This window comes from Aythya fuligula, chromosome 9 (genome assembly GCF_009819795.1).
Source record: "Aythya fuligula isolate bAytFul2 chromosome 9, bAytFul2.pri, whole genome shotgun sequence".
NCBI lineage: Eukaryota > Metazoa > Chordata > Aves > Anseriformes > Anatidae > Aythya > Aythya fuligula.
The window spans coordinates 25,745,630-25,769,978 of NC_045567.1; the positions used below are offsets into that span (position 1 = coordinate 25,745,630).

The window sequence follows — 24,349 nt, forward strand, 5'->3', positions numbered from 1 at the left end:
ATGTACATGTGGGCACTCCGTACACCGACAGGCGAATCAGTGAACACCGTCACGGCCTGAGGCTACCCCAGAGCGGACCTGGCACCACAGGCTGGGAGAGCTCGCTGCGCCGGGCACCTCTGGGCCCCGCACACGCGCCAGCGGCTCCAGCTAACGCTCTGCTTACTCCCTCGCCAACGGACTCGTACCCTCGGATGCGTTTCCCAAACTCACCATGGCAGCTGCCGTCGCTGCTGCCTGGGCAGCTGCAGCCTGGTTAACCTGGTACTGGGCAGCCTTGATCTTGGCTTGCAGATGTGCCGGAGGGTGGAAATATTTGCACTTTTCCCGTGAGCATCTCCCTTTGATGTAATCCATGCAGACCGTAACGGTGTTATCGTTGGTATCGATCATGGCGCTGTCGGCGGGGTGGGCGAACCGGCAGTCGTTCTCCCCCCGGTTGCAGTTCCCACGCTGGTACTCCCGACACACCTGCAACACCGGGAGAAGACAGCCGCTCAGTGCGGGCCCTGGCCTGCTCTGCGGCCCGGCTGCCTGCCCGCCGGGGCGCTTTGGTGCCGAGGGACGTCAGAAGCTCTGCACAAAGAGCCGCGCACACTGCAGCATCGCCGCCGCCACCGCGCGGGCTCCAGCCCGGCAGCCCCGCACCACCAGCGGCGCCACCGCCGCACAGCACCAGGACCCTCTGCAGGCCCTGGAAAAGCCCCGTTTAAGAAACTGACGCACGCTCTTTTCACGGCACAGACCACGAACAAGACGTGTTTGTCACTTTGGTTAAAAAGGGCTATAGGAAACAGAAAGGGCCCACACCAAGCACGTCTGTACAAAGATACAGCCGCTGCAGCGGATGGAAATTCCTTCTAAAGGTGGGTGCCCATGAGCCTGGATCATCAGCACTTCCTCAAGAGCCTTGGCTCCGATCCCTACACCAAACCAACCTGGGTTGTTATTTGGTTTCTGTGCTAGCACTTCAGCTGCTTTTTAACCCCTGTGCCACCCTACGTGCCAGCTGCCCGCTGTCCACGGCTTGTGGCAGACACCCTGAAGGACAAGAGCAATGCCACTGGTGAACCTGCCCGCAGGGAGCACCCCTTTCCTCGTGGCCTTTCCAGCACGACCCTATTTATAGCCTTTTTCCATGCGGTGACAAAGGCTGGATGTATATTTGGCAGCAAACATACTGGCCAAATAAGCCAGCTGAGGCACCTCCCTTCCTCTTTTTATCCCCACGGCCCTGCTGCTCACGGCTTGCTGCTCGTGGAGCTGTTCTTGTAGCACACGGGAGGCAGACTGGCCAAATAACCATTTTCTTGCTGGGAACTTCTCAGGAGGACCAGTTCCTGGCCCAGTCCCCGCGCAGTGCCACGCGCCGCTCTGCCACAACGCCGGCAGGGGCTGGGCCAGGAGATGGCATCTCTTTGAGCCATCACCACATACAAGTTTGCTCCTCAGACCGGCTGCGTGCTAGCATCACCCCTGCACTCCTGGCCCCCGGTCTGCCTGCCTCGTTATGCCCAGGCATGCACCAAATGGAGCTGCCAGGTCACTGCTTCCCCAGACGCGAGCTTGGTCAGCCCCGCACCAAGACTCGATCTCTTTTATTGCTACAAATCCTGCCTGGGCAATAAATCATTGTCTTCTACCCAAGAACTCCTCGATTAATAAGCCAAAGATGATATAAGTAAATTAGTATGCATAGATACACAAAGAGAGAGGCGGAGAAAGAGAATGCATGCAGAGGTAAGGCGATTTTATCCCAGTTAAAAGCCAAGAAAACTGCCCAGAGAACTGAACCAGTTCGGCAGATAAACTCTGGCCCACACAGAGCACATTTTCACAGGGCAGTCGTGCGGGCTGAGATAAAGCAATGAATGGCTCTCTCACAGAGGTCTTGAGCAGATCTGAGTGATGGCTCACAGCAGACACAAACCATAAAACCGCGAGTCCTTTTAATCAGCATGACCTGCGATGGCTTTTGAAGCGCTGTGATGGTAGCCAAGAGTGTTTGCAATTCTTGTTTACTTACAAGCAAGCACTGAAGATGGTGTTAGTTCTTGCCACAGGCAGGCAGCAATATATCATTCATCTGCTTGAGCAGAGAGAGGCACGGCACCATGATATGTGGTCTAGCCTTTCAGATCTGGAGAGTGCTTGTTTGTTTGTTTATTAGTAGCCCTGTAATTAGTATCACAATTTTCCACTTGGTAAGTGAAGAAGCGTAACAGCAGCTAAGGAGCACAAACCGAACCTAAGAAGCTGGAATGACCGCATGATGCCGGGCCGAACTGCTGAGTTAGGGAATGGAAGCGGCCCTGCAGGATCAGCCAGGCATCACCGTGAACTTCACTTGTTCTAATTTGGGGCCGGGTTTATTTTGATTGCCCTGCTGGGATCCCAGCTGCCCACCCTGGCGGAGAGACAACTGCCCCGAAACCTCGGCCGTGGCTGAGCTGCTCGCCCGGAGCTGGCCGAGGCTTGGCCAGGGCACATGAACACAGGGCGACATCCCTGGCCTTTCCCGAGCAAGTTCCACCTTTTGCCTCCTTTGCACTGAATCCAGCACAAGTACGCTGTTAGCCAGTACATTCTGCCTGCTGGCAGCAAAATGGCAATACGAATCACGCAGGAAACAGCAGCTCGATTGCAGCAGTCTTGACTCTCGAATACTTCTAACAGCAAACGGCGGCGTGCGAAGGGAAACGTGCTCCCAAAGCAACCCACCCGGCAACGCCTTCCTCTCTCACTTCCTCGTCCCTTGCGGGTTCCCCTCTAGTTCACGAGAAGAGCCATGTTTTTGTTCACGGTATTTCTGGCAGAGGAGGAATGTGAAGAAAGCTGCAGGAAAAGTCTGAAGCCTCAGCGTTTCCACCCTGAGACCCAGGTGCTGTAGGGGAGTGTCTGAGCACACCGAACAGCCAGGCAGCGGCATGGTCCCGGTACTTGTGAGCTGCATCCCGCTGCTCGGGGCAGTGAGCAGCCGTCCCGCCAGCACTCAGAGCTGCTCGGGACAGCAGGCTCAGCGCCTGGCAGGTCTGTGCTGCCTGCCTTAAAGCCCAGGTACATGTATGGCGAGATGTTCGCTGCGTGGCGGTCTGCTTCGGTAGCCCAGAACACGCGTGCTGATTTAATTAAGGACCCGGTACTTTATTCTTGAAAATAAGCATTTAAAATTCTAAACAGAACAAATCATCTTCCAAGATTAGACACTAACATCACTGCAGTTATTTTTTTTCAGGGGACAGTTCATTCCAAGGCAGGGAGAGCTAAGCCATATAAAGCTCTGCAGTCCTGCAATAACAAACAGCAGCGAGCTCTCTTCAAGAGCAGGTAGCTACGTGGCAGGCAGAGCACGCCACCTCGGAGAGGTGAGGGGCAGTCCACGTAAAATCCTGCAAATCAGTTTTGCACTTTTGTAATCAAAAAACTCTACAAATGATTTGTTGCTCATAAGAACTATGGCCTTATTAGATAAGATAGATAAGAACTATGCCCTACATCTAGAGACCTCTGATTAAATGACCGGGCACTGCAAAGCACTGCCCAATTATCTTCTCACCTGCGTATCGAACTGCTTAACCTGCATTTGCTGGGGGGAAAACAGGAGGAGGAGAAGCCCCCCCCGCCCACAACAGGCACTATTTTTGTACGAGCGGTTCTGTGTGGAATCGCAGAGCTGCTGGGTAAACTGCAATGTGCTCCCGATCCCAGCCAAAACAAACAGCGAAGCTGAGCAGCTGGGAGGGGGGGCGAAGCTGCATGTCTGAGAGTGATCCGCACAGCTCGGGCAGAGCCAGGGGAAGGCCCTGTCAGAAAGGCAGGGCTGAAAGCAGAGCGGGCAGGGACAGCCCTCCTTCAGGAGGGGCTTTTTCTGGTTGTTAAAACCTCTTTTTACTGCAGACCGTGCCTCTGGGTGTGCTGTGAGAGCACCGCTCACAGCTCCCCTGTGTGCAGAGCAGCCTGGCTCCGCAGTCGAGCATTTCCCCGAGCAGCTGCACAGGGACTGCACAGAGCCCCTGGAGCACCAAATCCCGCACGTGAAGGTTCCCCTGCCGCAGCCCAGCATCCAGGAGCTCCCCGCACATCCCAGTCACAGCCTGTGGCCAGCACAGCCTCGGCTCCACGGGCAGCAAGCAGCCCTGAGGCTGCCTGCTCGGGGAGGCCGGGCCTCCTGTAACCTGAACACACTTCAGGGAACTCTTTCCTCGGAGAAAACAACTCTAAAAGGGGAAGTGATGCGATCCCGTGGAAGGGGAACCTGCGCTGATGTAAGCTCCGAGAATAGTGGCAGTGCTGGGAGGGCTCGCTGCCCGGCCCTGCCCCACGCTCCTGCCTGCAGCCTGCTGCCCAGCTCCTCAGCCAGGGGTGAAACCACCGAGAAAAAGGAATGAATGTCCCTTGTAGGCACACACAGACCCTCCTGCTGCAGTGCCTAGGCGAGAAGAGCCCTACCATTATGACCGGCTGCATTTTGACAGATCCCTGCCGCTCCTCCCACCGTGCTCCCCGCGTGCTCAGGGCCCATCTCCAGAAGCCCGACCCCACAGCGCGCCCCCAGGCCCCGCTGCTGTCCCCGCACGGACCCGAGGTCCCTGAGATCGGCCGGGCCCTGACCCCACACCAGGATGCACGGCGCTCACAGGGCAGGGACAGCAGCACCAGGCTGCCCAGCGCCCAGCTCGCCATGCTCCTGAGCGTGTGGCACCGCCTGGCCGCAAGCCCTCGCTGCCGCAGCGCTGATACGGTGCCGAAAACACGGCCAGGCCTTCCCGATAAGAGAGATTCAGGGCAAGGGAGAGTAACAGCTAGCGAGGACTAGCACTTGTCAGGGCTGTAGCGAAGGATGATAAACAAGGCGCGGGAGGCCGCGGGGGGAGTGCCAGCAGCATGTGGCCAGAGCAAAAACATGCCAGAGGCTGCAAGCGAGCTCCCCCCCGGGCGGCTGCAGCACGGCCCTCGCACCAGCTCCCGGCGCTCGTTACCCGCGCCCGCTCGTTAGCAGCTGCTGGACACACAAACGCAGTCTCGGGGCGCCCCTGCAGCTACCACGGCCATCCCTCAGTGCTCCCGCTGCCTTCTGAGATGCGGGGCCAGGAGCAGAGCTGCAAGCATGAGCCGTGGTGGCACGCCCCCTGCATTGCCAAGACAGGGCGCTATCGGCTCCAGGGAAGCTCGCGCTGTTTTCTTTCACAAGCAACAGATCGTCTGTCCAGGAGACACAATACAGGAGATAACTCGTGAGGGTGAATCGTGCCTGGCGGCTCCTACCTCCAGCCTGTCTGTCCTCATGAGCTTCTGGGCGGCAGCGGCAGCGGCGGCAGGGACCGGGACGCCGGGGTTGCCCGCCACCAGCATGGGGGCGGTGGGCAGGATCTCCGCTGGGACCAGCCCCGGGGACACGGGCCCCAGGTAGGGGTTGAAGGCGGCCGAGGCGTTGGTGGCTAAGCTGGGCGCGACTGAGAACATCGGCTGCAATGGGAGAAAAGGAGAAAGACATTTAAACACCCGTACCCACCGTGCTGCCAGCAGCACAACCCCTTGGCCATCACCCTCAGATGGCAAAGCGCATCTGAAACGCGCAGGCAGCTCCTCGGTGCGAGAGCAGCCTGCACGGGGGCCCCAGCACACCGCCAAGCCACACGCGCCTCCACGCCAAGGACAAGGGCACTTCCCACCCAGATCCCAACCTGCCCCAGCTCACAGGCTGCGGAGGTTCCACACGGGAACAAGCAGGAGGTTACAACCCGTTATTTGTATAAAATCGAGCAGGCTGGCCCTGCAGACATCACAAAGAAGCACCGGGGGGATGCTTTATTTAGACTAAATCATTCAGCCAGAGAGAGGCCATGCAAATACTGTGGGGGTTTTTTTGTTTGTTTGTTTGCTTGTTTTAAAAAAAGAACCAGCTGCCCTTGCAGGCTGTCACACGTTGTGAAGGTAATTAGATGGAGAAGACCGAGCGGTGCTGTAAGCCCCAGTGCAGCGCTGGTGCACTGCAGCGAAGGTTAAATCATGCTTCTGCCCCTCCGAATCCAGAGGCACTGTGCTAGCAGTGTAATTGCCAAATTAAACTTCGGCCGGAGTGTTTATCTTCAGTATATAAATAAAGTAGTTACTCAAGGCATTTAGATTTTTCTTCCAAAGTAATTTTTAGAGTGAAAAACAACAACGAAGTTAATGCAGATCTTTTGCTCTGTTTCCTATCTTGTTCAGCCAGACAGCACACAGCACCACATGTTTTCGTGTTTCTGAGGAAATGACCGAATTGTTTGGAAGCAGGGAGCAAGTCCATTGGAAACACTGGACAAAAACACATGCAAAGGTTACAGGAGAAAAAAAAAGCCTGAAATTTGTGTAAATGGGAGTAGTTTCTTTAACGTGTCTGCCTTTTCATCCATGTGAACAACAAAAAAAGGGAATTTTTACAGGAAATAAAGTAGTATTATTAACTACACCATCAATTAACCGTACTTTTCATTGTTGTGCTATCATCTGTGCAATAATGAACGTTCAAATAAAACTGGGAGACTGTCAGTGTGTAACCTGGGACCTGATTTCCATTTGCCTTCAGCCCAGTGAGCCCACTAAGTCCAGCACCTAAAAGACCATCCTGCTGATTTGCTACCAAGATCACTTGACGTTTGTGTAAATACCCCACAGCCTTTGGCCACGACAAGGTAACACTGTTCTTACCCAGCCATTCGTGTTCTGCCGGAGCTCGCAGCTATCCTGCAGCCAGCTGCACACACGCAGAAGCAGAACCTCAGTTTAACCATTACCCTGATGCTAGCCTCTCCTTATAGCAAAAAGGACTGCTACTCTGAAGCACTGCACTAAGTATTTTTTCATGTTTACCTAAATATTGCTGTCTATCTACACGCTGCTTTGTATAAAACCACAGGAGATGCACTGGGTTATCATTTATGAAACAAGCAGACCAAAAGGTAATGGAGAAGAACAAGTTAACAGGGAAGGACACGTGAAGTAGTGGCTTTTACTGTCTGCAGCACTCTGACTGTTCAGCTTTGTCATAGCCCCAGTATGAGTGTGCTGGCACCAGTGCTGCATCGCTGTCCTCAAACCAGGAAATAAAATAAAATTGCGGCGTGTGTACACGTCTGTTTAGAAATTGAAAAATCACTTTGAGGTTGCTCTGAAGTTAAGGCACGTAAAGTACAGCCTGCGTCTGAGCTGCCTGGCCGCACACACACCCCGCGTGGTTTCTGATCAGGAGGCAGCGAGCAGGGGCAGCAGCACGGTGCCACCGCACCCGCAGCTCACGCGCTGACGCCGCCTTAGCTCACTTCCTTCCTTCGGTGCTGCATGAAATTTTGTTTAACAAAAAGATGGCCAAAAGGAGAAAACAACACACCCTCTCTTCTCATGCTGGTAACTGATGCCAACAAGTCACTGCGAAGATCCCTCCACAACATTTCTGCTTTTCTCCCCCACATACACCACTTCTTGAACCAGACGAGGCCTAAAGCCCTATGGAAGAGTAAGTCTGCATTACCTAAATCAGATGGGCTACAGGATACTTACTGCAATTTGGTAGACCCCCAAAACACGGGGCCAAGTCACAATTTAGCACAAATACAAGGGCCGTTTCTGCTCTGCTCATTTTTCCTAAGCATTTACTCTGAGTACAACCTGTCACAAATGAAGCAGTGCTGAAGAGCTCGCCTAACGGAGCACGTTCCCTCCTGCAAGGTGTCTGCAGGTAGATGCAACTCGCCAAGTCCTAACTTCTCCAGTAAGGAACCAAGGAACTGCCAGGGAAGTGCTAAGGCAGATATCAATATAATGTATTTCCCAGCTCCCTTTTCCCGTGCTGCCGTTTTACCCGTCAGAAGGCAGAGCTTCAGCAGGGGAAGCGCTGTGTGACCTTTTACACAGAATGCGCCAGCCTCCCCGGTGCGTTATTCGGTACCCTACAGTGTCTGAGCTACAAGGGTGTGGCCAAAGCTTGCTGGGCCACCTTTACCCACAGGTTAGCTCCAGCGACCTCTCTGGACTGTGTCAGAGAACGAGCGCAGGGCGTTCTGCTCTGCAGTGTGTCTGGCTGGCGGGCGCCCACCACGGTCACCGCAGACCGAGCCCCATCCCTGCGCTGGCGTCAAACCCGGCACTGCGCACGCGTACCGGAGAGGAACACGTGTGGTGCACTACGTGATTACACTGCCCTGCGGCCAGATGAGAGGTTGCTGATAGCCCTTTTCCCCTCCTTTGCCTCTTCTAGGCAGTGTGGTTATCAGCAGGCGCTGCTCCCCCTGCCCAGCCCGATCTGCCGGTGGCACACAGCGGCCCAGCACACGCCGCGCAGCGCGGGGCAAGCTTTGCTCTCTGCTTACAACGGGCTGTAAAAACCCAAGTCCAGTCCAGCAAGTAACTCTGAGAAGGTTCCCCTGAATGAATGGAAAACATCCAGTGGGAATCTTCTCAAACCCAGGAATTTCCTCGAGCACAAGAAATTGCAAAGGAAACGTCTGTTTACTGAACTGCCACACAGATCGCTCACTTTCTCAAAATTAGGAGAGACGTTACAGATGAATTAATTCAACAAAACATGAAGCAACGTTGATTGAGGCGAGGCAGAATGAAGCAGTACACAGACAGACCAGCCTCTCACTGTTTGATTTCTCCACCAGTTACCAACTTTTGTGGGCTCTTACAGCCACCCGCACCCGCTAACTCCCTTCAGCCTGCACCAGCTCGTGGTCACCAACCCAAGCCCCAAAGCGCACGTACCACAGGCTGCAAGGGGGCTCCAGGCATCATGGCATTGGCAAGCTGCATCTGCTGGGCCAGCATGGCCATGTTCTTCTGCTGAATCAGGTTATTGCGTCCATTTATCTCCAGCTGCGTTTTTAAGTGTGGTGGTGGGTGAAGGTATTTGCAGTTTTCCCTTGAACATCGACCCTGAGGAAGAGAATGAACATAATTGGCTCAGGCAGTTAAAGGCAAATCTTTTTTGTTCTGTCTGGCCCAACCAAACCCAGCAAGCTCTGCAGGGCCTGGGTGAGGCTCCAGCTCCCTCCTGAAATGATCACGTACCGATGGGAGCAGCTGCACAGCTCTGGTACCAGCTCCTTGCTTCATATTTCCAAACTACACATTTCTGCAATACAGCCCTAAAGGAACAAGGAGGCCCCAGAGCCCGAAGTGCCCCCACCAGGAGGGGAAAAAACAGGTCCCTTAAATTACAACCCTTCCCCTTTATTCATTCACCTTTGAAATAAATCCAACCAGGAGCAATGACAACGCAGAAGACAGCTGTACTTTGAGCAAGGAACCATCTTTATCGGGAACCAAATTAATTCCATACAGTTTGACCTTCTCCTGCAGCTTTGCTCAGAAAGTTGAGATGTCTTCTTGCCCCAAGGTCCAGCAACCTGCTCTGTGCGCCCGTTTCTGCCCCCGATGGCCAGCACAGACGGCTCCGTGCTGCCCACCTCCCTGCTGGCAGCCCCATTGCTCAGAGCTCACTTCCCCGGGCAGCGTGCTGATGTCGGGCTGATAGAACCCCGACTAAAGACCAGCACACACAGCTCTGCCAGGATTTTCAGCTGGGCACGCAGGTGGCACAGCCCTGGTGGCACCGCTGTGTAGGCAGAGCCCGGCGCTGCTCTGTTCGTGTCAACTCTTCCTCTGATACGAAAACCCGCACTAATTATTGGTACCACTAACGAACGTGAGGCCAAATTACAATTTACTGGTTGCCTGGAAGATGATTATCTTACATTAGCACAGCGTAGAAATCGGGATTAATGACTGCTAAGTGCGCCACAAGGAGCTACACCACGTGTTGCCTGACTCAGAGAAGCAGTTCCCGGCCTGACCCAGGAATGCAGCCGAACTCAGCTCTTACTTAGTGGTGGGCTTTAGGCCGCCCCGTGCCGCCCCGTGCCGACAGCACGCTAAGGGCAGGGGGAGCAGGGCAGGGGGAGCAGGAAGGCGAGCTTGGGGCAGGGAGCGCGGCTGCCCTCACACGCTGCTTGTCTCTGGCTATGGGCTCAGCAGCCCTCGGGCAGGAAGCCCAGGGAGAGCGAAAGCAGCAAGCCCTCGGCCCTGCGCACCCAGCGTGGCCCCAAGCACCTGTCTGGGCCGCGCCGAGCTCTGCGATGCCGCAGGAGCTTCCCTCTGCTCTGCCAGAGCTGGGTAACACCAACAGCCCCGCACACCCGAGGTCACCACATGGGCACGGACAAGCCCCAGAAACGCAGCTGCTCTGAGCAGGGCGCGAGGCAGCCGCTGGGGCTGTTTGTTTGGGCTGCTTCTGTAACTGAGCAGCACGGCCCGCGATACACAGCGCTCGCTGCCGTGCTCTGCCGCTGTTGACACAAGGACTACTGCTCACAGAAAGCGGGCTGGGGGGCTGCATGGCGCTCACAAGGCCGCTGGCCCCGTACCATCAAAGCCCCCTGCAGACGTGCAGGAGCTCCTGCTCCCACCCTGCCGGCGGTGCTGATGCCAGGCGGGGCTGCGGGCACGGGGACACCCGCACCGGGAGCTCCACGTGGCCTCCACGTGCTCCCGCCGGGAGGATTTGTGCCACGCGCTGCTGCTCAGCCAGGGCCTGGAGCCAAATTAATTCTCCAATTAAGAGCTGTCGCTCAGCGGCAGGGCCCCGCGGCAGCACCGTGCGGGGTGCCGCGATGGCCAGCGGCAGTGCCGGCACCAGGAGCCCCCGCACCCCAGGGAGCCCTGCGGAGCTGCTCAGGCTGTTATTGCCTGAACACAGCAAAGCAGCAGCAATCTCACTGCAGAGCTGCCGCAGGTTCAGGGTTTGTGACGACACAAACACGGCTCTCTTTTAGGGAGCATCAGTTCCTCCTGCCAGCAGAGCTCAGCCACCACACCCCAAGCAGGAGGGCGGTGGTTACGGAAAGCCCAGCCCCTGCCCGTAAGTGATGGAAGTGCCTGTGCGGATGCACTCGAGTCACGCAGGAACACATTCAGACACCGGCTGGGTTTTGCTTTTTAAAACACACGGCTCGTGCCTGCTTTGTGGCAGTAGCTGTGCTCCGGCCCAGCGAGCACACGGTCGGAGAAGTTTCGGAAATATCAAGCAAAGAGTTACTGGGAGGGCTCCACCGACCCGACCCGACGGATACAGATTCCAGCCCCAGTGAGTCAGTGGCTGAGCTTACCCCGAACCAGACAGCGACCCACGGCCACACCTCAGCCAGAGCCTTCCAAACCATTCACACCCCTGCCCGACGAGGAGACGGCACGGACTGGGCTGCTCCCACACAGCTCCGGGGCACAGCCAGGGTGTGCTGGCGATGGCCACTTCTGGCTCCACACAGCACGAACCGTCCCGAGGATCCCTCCGTCAGAGCACGAGCAGAGCATGCTGTGGAATGGCACATGGGGGACCTGCAGCCCGCAGCCTGACTCAGCACCTCAAAACAGGACCGTGCCCAGCCCTGCTGCTCCACAGCCCTGTGCACAGCGGGGCTTTCACTGCGCACAGATCACCAGGGGCATTACTGCCCTCGGCTGCTCCTGGAGCCACCCCACGGGGCGTTACCGTCTGCTCCTCGCTAGCACGGGCACACCTCAGGGACACCGAGCAGCTCCGGAGCTTTAGCAGGCGGCACGTGCCGAGATGGGACAGTCAGTGCCTCGTGCCCTGCTGGCAGAGATGGAACCCGGCTGCACGGCTCTGTTTCTGCAAGCGATTCCAATGTCTAACATGACAAACAAACAAACAAACAACAACACGACACGACACGACACGCAGCCAGCACAGCACAGCAGGCCCTGTTCCTGCACTGAGCACGGTGCCGTGCTGCGGGACGGGAACCGCAGCGAGCTGGGCTGGTGCGCTCGGCTGAGCCTGGGGCTATTGCCAAACACCTCCCAACAATTGCTTTGTCGCCTGTTTCTTTCTGCGGCTTTATGGCTGTTGTTGCAGAAAGGAAAAGCAGGAGGAAGAGGCCTTGCTGTGCTGCTCCGGGTCACGCTGGGAGGTCCGTGCCAAAATCAGCGCCGCAGGACCAGCAACAACACGAGTCTCTCCGAGCCTGGCGCCACAAGGCACCCAGTGCGCTGCGACTCCAGCACAGAAGGGCCCTCGGCAGTGCCCCCGCTGAGCTCCTGCAGCAGCAAACCCAAACCCGTGGGTCCCCATGCGGTGTGCTTCAGGCGATGCCACCCGGCCCCATAAACGCTGGCTTTGCCCTCGGGTGGCGCAGGAAGAGCCCCAGCTGACGGCACTGCCCGTGTGGTGACATCCTGTCTCGCTTTGCTGTGGCAGGAAGAAATCTCGGGTACAAGAATTTAATGGATTCAGCTACCAGTTCTCTATTTTTTAATCACCTCTGCGCATCTTCTCAGATCCAGCACAGCCATAAAACACACTGAGGTGGCCACGTGATGACAGCCTCAAGTGTGCGCCTCATGGATAAGAATCTCAAATCCTCCTCACTTATCACCCGTGCTGATCGTGTTTGTACAGGAAGCCAGGCCGAGGATCTGTCTTACTGTCCTGAAACTCAGCAGCCTTAAAGAAGCCGAGGAGCGAGCCCACCCCAGCCCCGGGACAGGGCCACCTGCAGTGTCCCCACACAGCATGGGGCAGCCCCAGACCCCACATCCCCCGGCCTCACCACACCCCAGGCGCACGGCCCCACACAGCGAGCACGAGGGGCACGGGGGGCACGGGACGCTGCTGGGCAGGCTCCCAGAAAGCCTCTCCCTGAACTCCTAAAGCCATCAAATCCTTTTACAGCAATCTGGTAATCCGCATGATCCTTACTCAGGCATGTAATAACCGACGCTCTAGGGGTAACAGGAGTGACTCTCTGCCAGGAGCAGCAAGCTGCTCAGCGCCGCGGCTCCACGCAGCGCCAGGCGGCCGCGCACGACACGCAGCTGCAGGCACGCGGGAGTCCGTCCGTCCACATCCCTGTTCACAGCTCCTCGTGTCCCTGCCAGTGCCTCAGCCCAGGAGCAGCCCCGCGGCCCCCCAGCTGCTCCCCGCAGGAGCCGGGCAGTTCCCAGGTAAGCGGCAGGCCCGGCGGGTTGCCCTGGCACGGCGCGGGGATGTGCTGCAGCACCGAGCAGTCCCGCCAGGCTTCCCAGCTGTGCCGCTGTTACAGGGCAGGAAGCGGGCGAGTTGTCAAGCCCCACGTCCAAAGGGGCAGCACGCAGCCCTCGCTCAGCACAGCTTCGGGAACGCTTCGGGTTATCTCAGCTGGACTTGAAAAGGGAATGCCACAAGAGGGGCGACACAAGGAACGTTACCACACACTCTTTGCAGAGTCGGTATACTTAAAAATTGCCTTCTGTCTTGGGAGAGCAGGGTGTGAAGCCCTCAGCAGGTGATGGACAACTCTGTCCCAGCTCACTGCCCGGGTGTGCAGGGCAGGTCCTGCCCCGCCAGCTCCAGCGGGATCGCTGCTGCTGCCTGCACACCTCATGTTCCCTCGGACTTGTGGGCATGTGCCATACCAGAAAGCAACCCTGGCTGTTAAGGGAATGAAGTAATACATGAATAGGTAGGACTAAACAAATAGACGCAACCTTTTCCATTTGTTTTTGCAGTGCCCTGATATTTTAAAAGGCTCCTCTGCCTGGTAAAAGCCAGGAGGTGGTAGATGGAGACCTGAACTGGGCAATTTGCATCCTCACCCCCGAGGAAACATGCAGGAGCACTCTCCATTACGGACGCTGTATTTAAAGCAGAATTGCCATTGTTTAAAAATAAAGCCTTGCTTTTGTGATTTCAGGAGCGCACAGGGGCAGCCAGGGGAGCTCTCCCATGCACAGAGCAGCATTTCAGCTCTCCCGCACGCACTGGGCCCTGCTGGGGCGAGCCTGGTGCATGCAGGGGGCAGCCGGCAGCCTCCGAGCCCCCGCCGTGCTGCAGGGACGTGGGCCGGGTGAGACGAGGACGCAGACTGCAGTGCCCTCTCTGCCTGGCGGCCGCTCAGCACAGCAGCGCCGCACGGCCCCTGTGCCGCTCACCGTACGGTCACTGCTGAGTAACAGCAAAACCAACGGCACGGCAATAAATCGGGCCCCGTGCTCACACTGCACACCCACCGCCCCTCGCCACAGCTGAAGGTCAGGGACGGACAGGAGCTCTGTCTGTCCCTACTGCAGAGCGGTGCCAGCGCGGGCTGAGACCTGCAGCCGCGTCCCCCACCCCACGCAGCTGGGAGCACGGCCCGAGGATGCCACCGCACCCACAGGGCGTCAGGGACGTGGCCTGCACCACAAGCCTGAGATCCTCTCCTCTTCTGCCTTGCAGACTGAGTATTTCAAACCTTGCTGTCCCCTTTGTAGTGCTTTTCCCTCCTCTTATCAGCACAGCATCCAGACTATTTTAAATACAAATGGAATAAGTTTGTCAAGCAAATAGTTTACTGATTGAAAAATAACGAGCTTGGATGGACTGAAACCTTTCTGAAATTATATCCCAAATTACCCAACCGTATCGGGGAGGGAAACAGCCGTCAATATAGCACTTTGTTAAACTAAAAGTAAATGGCAAATGCCAATTGAAAAATGGAAAATTACTAATTTCAAAATATCAGTTAGCTCTGCACAAGTGAGATGAAACTCCCCGGGTCTGCGTTTTGTGCATGAAGTGGGGAGCCCAGGTGCAGCCTTCCCCTGCGGCCTGCCCCGCGGCCAGCCCAGCACCCCGACCCCAGCACCACCTCTGTCTCTGCCCTGCTCCTGCGCCTCTGGGCCTTCAGTTGCTGCTCCCAGCAAAATCTCTTTCAAGCAAATTCAGGTGTGAGAGGTGCCTGGCCAGGTCCGTGTCCGCATTGGCACCGGCCGCCCCATTGCTGTGTGCCCCTGCCCCGAGCCGTCCAAGGTGGATGCGGGCGGCTGTGCCAGGGGTCAGCTGGAGGCTGGACCCAACCTGCACCTCCTGAGCTCCTGCTGCATTTGGGCACTTCCAGACAAGGGACAGCACTGACCTTGGACCGACCGAAGGAGAGCTGAGCTCTGTGGGTGCGGCCGGCCCCAGATCCAGCCGGGGCCTGGGGAAGATGCAGGCCTTCAGAGCCTTGGAGGAGATACTCAGCGCTTGGCAAGACTTATCTGCATCAACCCTGCTGGACTCCCTCGTCTGGCAAGGATCCCGCTGGGTACAGGCAGCTTGCAGCTGATTTTGGCATCTGGCAGCTCCGATGAAGAACTGTCTGATGCTCCAGTCAAATATTGGAAACTTGTGCTCAGGATCCGAGGCCCTCTCCCACCACTGCCGAGGCAGCCGAGGGAGGAGCAGCCGCTCTCCCTGTGCGCAGGAGCCGAGGGGCACGGTGACCGCAGCCTGGCCTCGGCCCGTTTGGTGGTGGCCGAGCTCCTTCGGCGCCAGCACTTCTCGGCATCACGAAATGCCTCGTGAGGAAAACATGCGGCAGCTAAATTCAGCGCTGACAAAAATGCAGAGCCACCAGATCTCCCCACAGCCTGCCCCGCTCGGGCCCTGCCAGGCAGGCAGCAGCACGCTGCCTCCGCCCTGCTGGATGGGGGCGAGAAGCCGGGCTGGGGAAGGACAGCGTGTGACACCGGCCAGGGCCTGAGCTCCTCGGTATCGATAGGGAAAGTACCTTCAGGTACTTAAAACGTTCCCCTGAACTCAAGGGCAGTCACTCAGATGTGAGCTCTCTGCGAATCGATACCAAAGCCCAGGGAAATTATTTTCAGTGCGTCCCACTGAGCAGTGCTCTGAGACGCTGCCTTCCCCAGGCAGGCTCACCGCCACGATCCCTCCGAGAGCTCCAGGAGCATCCTCGCAGCCCTTCAGCCCCGCGGTGCCGCAGTCCCTGCTCGCTGCAGCGCCCCGGAGCCGGCCAGCACCCGCAGCCCCTCAGCACGCCTCGCCCCCACCTCCCAGTGCAATCCTGCCAGAGCTGCCCTGGGCACCACAAATCACACACAGCAGTGAGTTTTAGGTAAAGCAGCAGTCAGGGCACGTCAAGAAAAAGCGAGGGGGGGCTGGCTGTGAGACACACCTCTCACAGAGCTCCTCAGGTTGAAAATAAACGCGGTTAGCACCTACCACAGCGTAAGGCAGGCAAAGTCAGGCACCTTCCCTTGCTCCTCACGGAGCAGACATTTGAAGGTACCTGCGTGAGCCTCTCCCCCTGCTGCAGCGCTGCGAGCTCCTGTGCCACCAGCAGCAGGCCCCTGGGGAAGGCAGCCCCAGGACACAGCAAACGCAGGGCGATGCTGCAGGCGGCGGGGGCAACGTCCTGCACGGTGCTGGGGGGGCTGGCACATGGGGCCACCGCCCGGCCGCAGCACCAAAGCAGCCGGGCTTCTCGCTCGCTCCCCTGGCAGAGCTATTGTGTGTGAAAGGAAGGGAGGCGTTCGGACAGCAGAGGGCTGGCTGGAAAAAAGAGAGCACACCTGAAATGTGAGCTGCGAGGGACAGGCGGTAAGTCCTGCTGCTGGGGGGCCTGGAGCCCAGCCCTACAAAATGCCCCAGGGAACGTGCCCAAGAGGTGCCCTCGCGACAGGAACGGGGAGAGCGACCACGAGCCCACAGCAAAGCTCTGGTCAAAAGCAGCGGTGTTATGGAAAGGGGGCAAGGAATGAAAAGGAAAGAGAAACGGCTGGTTTAGGTAGGTAAGACGGGAGCAAGGAGGAAAAGCACCGCGGGGAGCACACCAGGAGGAACGCAGATGAGAGGAAAGGAGAGGGACCCACCAGGGAGACAGAAGGCTTTGAAGGCGAAGGCGAGAACAGGAGGGTGCACGGGGCTCAGGCTCTGCCCCCGCAGTGCCGAGGCCACCAGCTCCACTCCTGCAGCCCTGCAACGTGGGCAGCGACCTGTCTGGCAGTGGTGGTTAACGGGATCACCCCGTGTGTCCTGCCACGGCCACAGCCCCGCAGCACCCCCTGGGCCAGCCCTGTCCTGCCCCAGCGCCACATCCCCGAGAGGCAGCAGGGAGCCTCCGCCCGGTCTCCTCCCTCCGCCCTCGCCCTGCCCGGCACCCCCACGGCAGGGAGCTGGGCCCCACGGCTCGCCCCCACCAAAGGCACCATGCCCTGACCCCCCGCAGGCAGCACACAGCCGAGCACGGCCCCGCAGCTCCCCGCATCCTCAATCTCAGGGCTGGCTGCCCACAGGGCGCTCCGCGGGGCTCCCGCTGCCCCACCTGCCCTGCCAGCGGCCCCAGGGCAGCGCCCGTCACATCCTCACCTCCAGCACCCACCCGCCGCCCCGGTCCTTACCTCCGGCAGAGCGCGGGCGCCTTCCTCTTGCTCTGGCTCAGGTGCAGGAGATGGGCACGCTTGGGGTCCGCCCGTTTGCCACGCGGGGAGCTGCAACGGGGGCCGCAGCAACCGCACAAGCCAGGGCAGGCGGGGGGCAGCTCCTCCAGCGCCAGCCAAAGCACGGGGCAGCTCCTGGCCTGGCTGCGGGCGGCGAGGGGCCTGGCACGGCCACCCCCGCGGCAAGCAGCAGCGCTTCCCTCCAACCCGCAGCTGCTCAGCCCCCCGCTGGGCCCCGCCAGCCGCGGTAGCTGCGTGCAGCCGCACGACCCCGAGTGCTCGGCGATGGACGCGGCACAGAGGGGCTCTGCTCCAGCCAGGCGCAGTGCAGGTGGTTTGTCTGAGCACGTGGAGTGGGGGGAAGGTAAGCTAAAATGCAGCTCTGGGACAGGCAGCTGTGGCTCCTGGAAGCCTTGCCCTCTCTTGTCAATGAGAATCTCTGGAATTGGGTAGGGAAAAGGCCTACAGAAAACGAGGAGTGCCTCATTTATGGCATTGCTCACTGCCATATAAATTATGGGACTTGTATGGGAAAGGACACATCCCCGTGTGCCAGCCAGGCCACAGCAGGAGGCAGCCAGCCCCACACCTCGTACCCGAGGCCTGCAGCCCCGCCAGGCCCCCATCACTGTGCGCACCGGGGGCACGGGGCAAGCCCCGAGTGTCCGAGCATGGCGAGGCCGTGAGTCACCGACATGTGGTCACCCCCCAGGCAAAAATAGCTTGTTTACAGCTCTGCTGGGTTATTTTTACGCGCGGGCAGCGCTGGGTGCCCGCAGTGGCTTGGTGCCGCTGCCCTGCTTGCGGCGGGTCCCTGCCGAGCCCCCAGCCCCAGCCCCACACCCACCCCAATGCACCTCGCCCTGAGCGTGCACAGTGCCCGAGCGTACTGGGTCTGGCAGGACCCGTCCCCAGGGACGATGACACCCGCACACGCTGCGGGCGGGCCCAGCACGGCTCTAACACAGCGACAGCCCGACCTGCCCTGCCGCGGGCCGAGAGGCGGCTTCCTCCCAGCGCACTCATGGGGTAACTGCGGGAGCTCTCCCGGGCTGGGTGCTCTCTGTCAGCGCAGGGTTTGGAGGCTCTGAGCCCAGCAGAGCGCAGGGGAACCACGCACAGGCTGCCAGCAGCAAGGGCACGGGGCAAGCCGTGGGGCAGCGGCCGAGGAAGCGGCTGGAGAGTGAAGGTTGCTCAGCGAGAGCCGGGTGTGGGGGAGCAGCGACAGCCTGGGGTAACGGGAAGCTCGCTCACTTCGGGGCACCCCCAGCGAGCCTGCGCCCAGGGACCACGGGAGCCGGCCGAGGGGATAACAGCACCAGACGGTAGCAGGGGACAGTGCTAGAAAAACACAAATTTGGTTATTTTACTACAGAATCTAGAGGGGCCTGCACGCACAGCGGGAAGGGAAGTTTAAAATAATTAGACAACAGATAAAGCAACTGGAGCAAGCCAGAAGGAAGAGAAGCTAGATGGATAGTTTTATATGGCGTAGGCAAATAAGGGAAGAAAAAGACATAACGAGCACGTGGTTAAACAGCAGAGAAAAGAAAAGACTTAACCAAGTTCAGAGTTTAGAAATTCCCGCAGCGAGCTGCCTGCACACGGTTCAGCTTTCGGGGCAGAGCAGGAGGAGCAGTGACAGCGCCCTAGACACCGCGAGGAGCGGGGGGTTACGAGTCCTTAAGAAAAGAACCCCCTGGTGCAAGCACGGGTAGCGAGCGAGCAGCGTGGTGGGCAAACCCAGGCTGACACATCGGGATTATTTTAACCAGCAAACGTGTCCAAAGGCTTCCCAGCAGGCGGGGACCCCCCAGCCCCTGCAGCGGGCCAGGCTGTGGCACAGCCACGCAGCGGGGGTGGCGCTGGGCAGGTGGGAACAGCCTCACCCCACGGCTGGAGGGGAAGGCTTTAAAACAGAACTCTTCCAGGGGAAGTACTGGGGGGAAAAGGCACTGGGAGCTCAGAAAAGCTTACGAAATACACAACAATTGGGTAAGAGGAGAAGACGAGAGATGTAAACAGCAGAAGGTGCTTTTGGTGTGTGTAAGGCCCTGCAGCACGCCCGGGCTTTGCGAGAACAGACCTGAGGCTGGCTGCGTCCTCACTGCTCCAGTGACAGCCACTGGCTATGGATTGGTGGAAAATGCAGGCGGCGAGGTTTATTTTTCTAAAGTTAGAGAGTCACAAAACCTGCCAAAATAGTGCTGTGTGGTCAGAAGTCCCTCTAGCTGCTTACTGTAGCACGGGCACTGACAGCAGAACTGTCCCGGGCCCGCAGCAGCACGGCTGAGGCTCCAGCCCGGGCACCCCCAGTGCACTGCGACCGGCAGAGCGAGGGGCAGAGGCTGCACAGGAGGGACACGGCTTCAAAGAGCGCAGCCAGCCCAGCTGCCCTTCAAAATCCCTGCTGCAGACCGAGGGGTGTTCCGGACACCCGCAAGGAAACACAGCCTTGCTCTGCGCCCTGCAACAAGCAGCCGGCAGCGCTCACCCAGAGCTCCCCAGCGAGAGCAGACAGCTCCAAGAGGCAGAGCCGGTGGCAGAGGCAGCAGCCTGCCCCACGGGCACGGTGCGAGGAGGTTCGGGTGCCGCTGGGGGGGCTCCGTGCAGCCCCGAGCCCCCGGCAGGGCGCTGTGAAGGACCGGGCAGTGCCGGCAGTGCCGCCCCCAGCGCCACGCTGCTGCGGCTCAGCTGCACCCGACTGAGGCTGGCAATGTCTCCGGAGGAAGTGGCATTGGCTAATGGCAGTTTAAGTTCGTTATTAAGACATTTCAGCAGTTCCATTACCTCTCCCTTATGCACGAGAGAGCAAACAGGCTGAGCAGATAACATCTGCAGAGCACAAAAACACGTCTCCGGCCTGGAGACTCGAGCTGCTCTCGATTGAAGCGAGAGCCGCGTAGCTGGTGGGGAAATTAAAATGTTTCCATGTGTGGGAGCCTTCCGAAGTACAGAAACAACCAGCAACATTCAGCAGGCCAGCGCATCGGCTCCCTCGAGAAGCCAATTTTCCCCAAAGTGCAGCACGAGCGAGGCCATAGCAGTCACGGAGGTGAAAGCATCGGCCTCCTCCTCCTCCTCCTCCTCCCCAACCTTCCAGGGACACAGCGAGACCAGGGAGCGAGGCGGTGAGGCAGGCACCCTGCCTGCTCCTGTCATGCCCCTGCCATGCCCCTGGGCGCTGTCAGCAGCCCCGGCCCTGCAGCAGGCCCCAGACACCTCCCGGCCCTGCCCCAGGCCCTGTGCTGCTGCCTGCCCCGTTCTGCCCGGCACTTCCCAGCTCCTGGGGGCCAAGAACATTTTCCAGCGATGTTACGGGCAAGGTGAACACAGTAATTCCTCAGATGACCCAAACAAACCTTCGGTAGTGACCTGGTAATGTTTAATTAGCGGTCATTTAAACGGAGCAAGGCCTGAGCCATGAGCAGCAGCGCAGCGCTGGACACCTGCCCTTCAGCTGTGCCCAGAGCCCGGGGACGCCCGGCAGCGCCGAGCAAGGCTCCCAGATTAAACGCGGGGTATTTTTAGCAACTGATGGGTTCTCAATTTGTATAAGCACAAAGCAGACTTTCTCAATTCGCAGACGGCCTTTCCAGCCGCAGGAATGACCCTGAAGGCTCCTTCTTACACAGACCCAGGGGCACGACAGACACCCAGCGGGCTGACAAGACCTGAGCGGCCGCGGGCAGCGGGGTGCAGCTGCTGGGATCTGCAGCGAGGCCAGGCTCGGCAGGCAACACCTGCACACACAGCAACCCGGGGGAAGGCACCACAGACAACGGCTTCACTGCAACGCATCTGCACGCGGGCAGGAAAAACTGCTGGGAAAGGAGCGTTTCGGGTCTAGAAAGTTTCTGGAATCTGTGGTGGATAAAGCAGAAAATTGAGCAAGTTGTTCTGACAGCATAATTACACCACAGAGATTAATTTTTAAAAATTGTCACGTGGAATAAGTTAGATTAATGGCAAGCTCAGCCACTTTTCAAACCGCTGCACTTAATAAGGGAGAGGAGCACACAAAGTCAACAATGAAGTACCCGTAGGGGTGTTTCCCCCTCGGCCAGCAGCGCACACCAACACACCTCACAACAGACGGCATCGCCCTGCCCACATTTCGGGAGCCCTTCATGTCAGTGGCAGCCAACACCATCCTGCACTGCTTCCACAGGCACCTACAAAACACAGGGCGTGTGCTGTGCACCTGTAGGGACGGGGTGTGGGTACAGGGACAGCGCACAGCGCGCTCCTCACGTCTGGATGTGCAGTGCCAGGTACAACACAGCTCCGAGCCTTACAGCAAACAGCCTCAGCCCCAGCAGAACCCTGCTTGCCCCCAGCCACAAACACGGTCTTGCAAAGAGCTGCCAGGAGCTGAGACCAAACACGTGTCCTCGGGCCGTGTGAGAGCCCTCCTGTGCTGCTGGGCCCAGCGAGCTCCCTGAATATCCCCTTCTGGGTCTCGAGCTCCCTGAATATCCCCTTCTGGGTCTCGAGCTCCCTGAGTATCCCCTTCTCGGTCTCACTTTACTCTCCCTTTCCCTCCCCGCCTGCCCGCTCACCATGCCCAGCCGCCTCTCCCCCAGTGCCTGTCAGGCTGTGCAGCAGCACCAGTTTCCTCTGAGCTCTGCCTTTCCTCTGTCTCCCTTGCCTCCCTTTAATTCCTCTCCCTTGCTTTGCCCTTTTTCCAGCCGGAGATGGAAGCACCTTCCTACCCACTTTCCTGCCAGTGGAACCACCCCTGTGGCCAGCACGCTGCAGCTGCCCTAAAGCCCCTCGCCCCCCCACTCAGCACACCCAGCTCAGCAGACGCAGGCACGCAGCCCTTGGCCACCACCACGCTCCCCTTCGCCTCGGCTCCGCAGGCTCCCGCTGTGCACGGAGCTCCCAGCAAAGCCCGAGGCCCCCAACCTGCCCAGCAGCCACCCCACTGATGGAGGGGAGGGCACTAAGGGCACTGTAGGGCCGCACAGGCAGCTGTGCACGATGAGGGTGCTTCGGCTCCCCAGCCCAAGCACCGTTACTACACATGGCCAGAAACCTGCTGGGCTCCTGCAATGCAAACCTCCCTGTTTAACCTTAAACATTTCCTCCGGGAAACCTCTAAAATTTCCTCCGGGAAGGCGAGCACCGGGGCCTCCTGCCAGCACTCACCCCATTGCCACAGCCGCCTTACGGGTACGCAGGGTCAGCCTGGAAGCGCTCCCCTCCGCCTCGCTGCAATCATGCCGAGAGGCAAGCGGCCCCGCTCCCCTGAGAGCCGCCCCCTTCCTCACGCAGCACCCACCTCCCTCAGCCCCCCCAGCAGCCCTGGAGCAGGTTCCTTCCCATCGCCAGCACCTCCCCACGGAGCAGCACGAGCGTGCCCAGCATCCCCTCTGAAAGCCGAGGCAGCTGCCTTGGTCCCGGCCCGTCGTGCCGGGCAGACAGCTCGGGCTGCAGGCACTGCTCCGAGCCCTGAAGCGCCGCGCAGATTTCTAAGAAAGACGCGGGTCCTGTTTCCTAAACGGCAGCCAGCTGGGCTAGTAGCACCACGCAGTCCCAGCGAATAAACAGCAGCTTCTCCAAAGTCAAAAACCAGATGTGATCATTCAGTCCTGGATGTAATCTGCTGCCTCCAGCAAGTTTAGGAGCGAGCCTTGGCAACCAGGCAGCTGTATTCAGAAAACCCGAGAAACAGAGACTTGGGGTCATCCCAAAAAGGACAGAGGCCTCGCAGGCGGCTTCCGATGACTCGTTTGAAGACGTAGGACAAATGACTGAATATTTGGGATGTGAGCTTTTCTTAGTTTATGCCACTTCAAGTTTTCCCTGCGAATCAGTTCAGAAACTCCTCGTGGTGCGCACAGCAGCAGCCCCGGCCGTACCCAACAGACGCCCACCCTGGCGCCGGGCGCGCGGGCTCTGACAGCTGCGAGTGTTGCGATGCAATCCGGTCAGTTCGGTTTAATTCTTTTTTGATTTCTTCCTGCAGGCGCAGAGCTTAAGCTGTAATTTGAACTCTGCACACCTTAGCGAGGCACAGCTCTTGTTTGGATATCCGATAAGACTCCGAAATGCCATTTCTGTGCCCGCAAAGGAACACACGGTTCCGACTCCTTGTTTCCAGAGGGCCGCTTGCCGCTCGGCCTCCCGGCCCCACCACCTCCCCAGCCCATGTGCCCCTTCGCTTCCTCTGCTGGAGCTCAGCCCGCTGGCAGGCTGGAGGAGAAAAACCTATGCAGCTACAGCCGATACGGCAAATCAGATCCGACTGAGGAATCGGAACGCTTTGCACTGCTTTTCCTCCTCTTTTCCAGGGGTTGCTGCTTTATCAGCTCCCCAGGAACCTCCCCTGTTCCCCCCGTGCCCAGGCCCACCCCGCAGGCTGGGTGCTGCGCCACGCCACGGGCAGGACACGTTGCTGGAGTCCCCTGCCGGCACGCTCTCTTACCAATTTTCTGGATTTTTTTTCTTGCTTAATTAAAGGTGACGTAGAGCCAACGATCTAACATTACCATCGATTCTAACATTATTAGAGAAATGCGTTCAGTGGTTTTCTTTTCTTTGCATTGAAGTAAGTGGGGTCCTTTTCCCTTAAGCAACTATAACAAAACAGTCAATGACGGGTGAAAAACTTATTCCTGTTTTCTGAAGCAGTGACAAAGGAGATTTAAACAATTAACAACAACATCCCTGAGGCGTCAGCAATAAGGCACTCCCCAGGTTCAGCTGTAATTATAACACCTTTATATATTTTTAAGGCTTCTCGATAAAAAGTGAAGTGTCACTACGAGAGTTCAGGAGTTTCCTTTTCGAAAAGCAACTCCTCCTGCAGCAGGCAGTAGAGCACTGACACCCTACATGTATCAGGGACAGCTGGGAGGCACCAGAGCTTCCCACTGCCCCGCTCAGTGGGCAGACCTCAACCTGGGGCTCGGGGCTTTTTCTGGGTTTCACAAACGCAGCGAGACGCGGTGTTCAGGGCTTCTGTGCTGAAGGAAGAGGAGGATCGGGCTCCTGCACTGCAGCGGGACACCCAAGTAATGGGCAGGAGCAGCCCAGCGGCAGCACAAGCCCAGGGGAATGACAAGGCACCCGAAGTGTCAGTGTGCACAGCACGCACCAG

General features: G+C 58.4%; 1 protein-coding gene across 6 annotated transcripts in view; it reads right to left on the reverse strand.

Moving 5' to 3' along the window:
• MBNL1 (muscleblind like splicing regulator 1) overlaps positions 1 to 24,349 on the reverse strand; it is a 56,460-nt gene that overhangs the window by 15,535 nt on the left and 16,576 nt on the right. For all 6 annotated transcript variants that reach the window (XM_032193783.1, XM_032193781.1, XM_032193784.1 and 3 more), the window contains exons 2-4: positions 8,746 to 8,916; positions 5,266 to 5,466; positions 214 to 471 (exon numbers count right to left, since the gene is read on the reverse strand). In XM_032193783.1, the coding sequence (XP_032049674.1) occupies positions 214 to 471; positions 5,266 to 5,466; positions 8,746 to 8,814 (528 nt within the window). In that variant the 5' untranslated portion in view covers positions 8,815 to 8,916. The remainder of the gene's footprint in view (positions 1 to 213; positions 472 to 5,265; positions 5,467 to 8,745; positions 8,917 to 24,349) is intronic.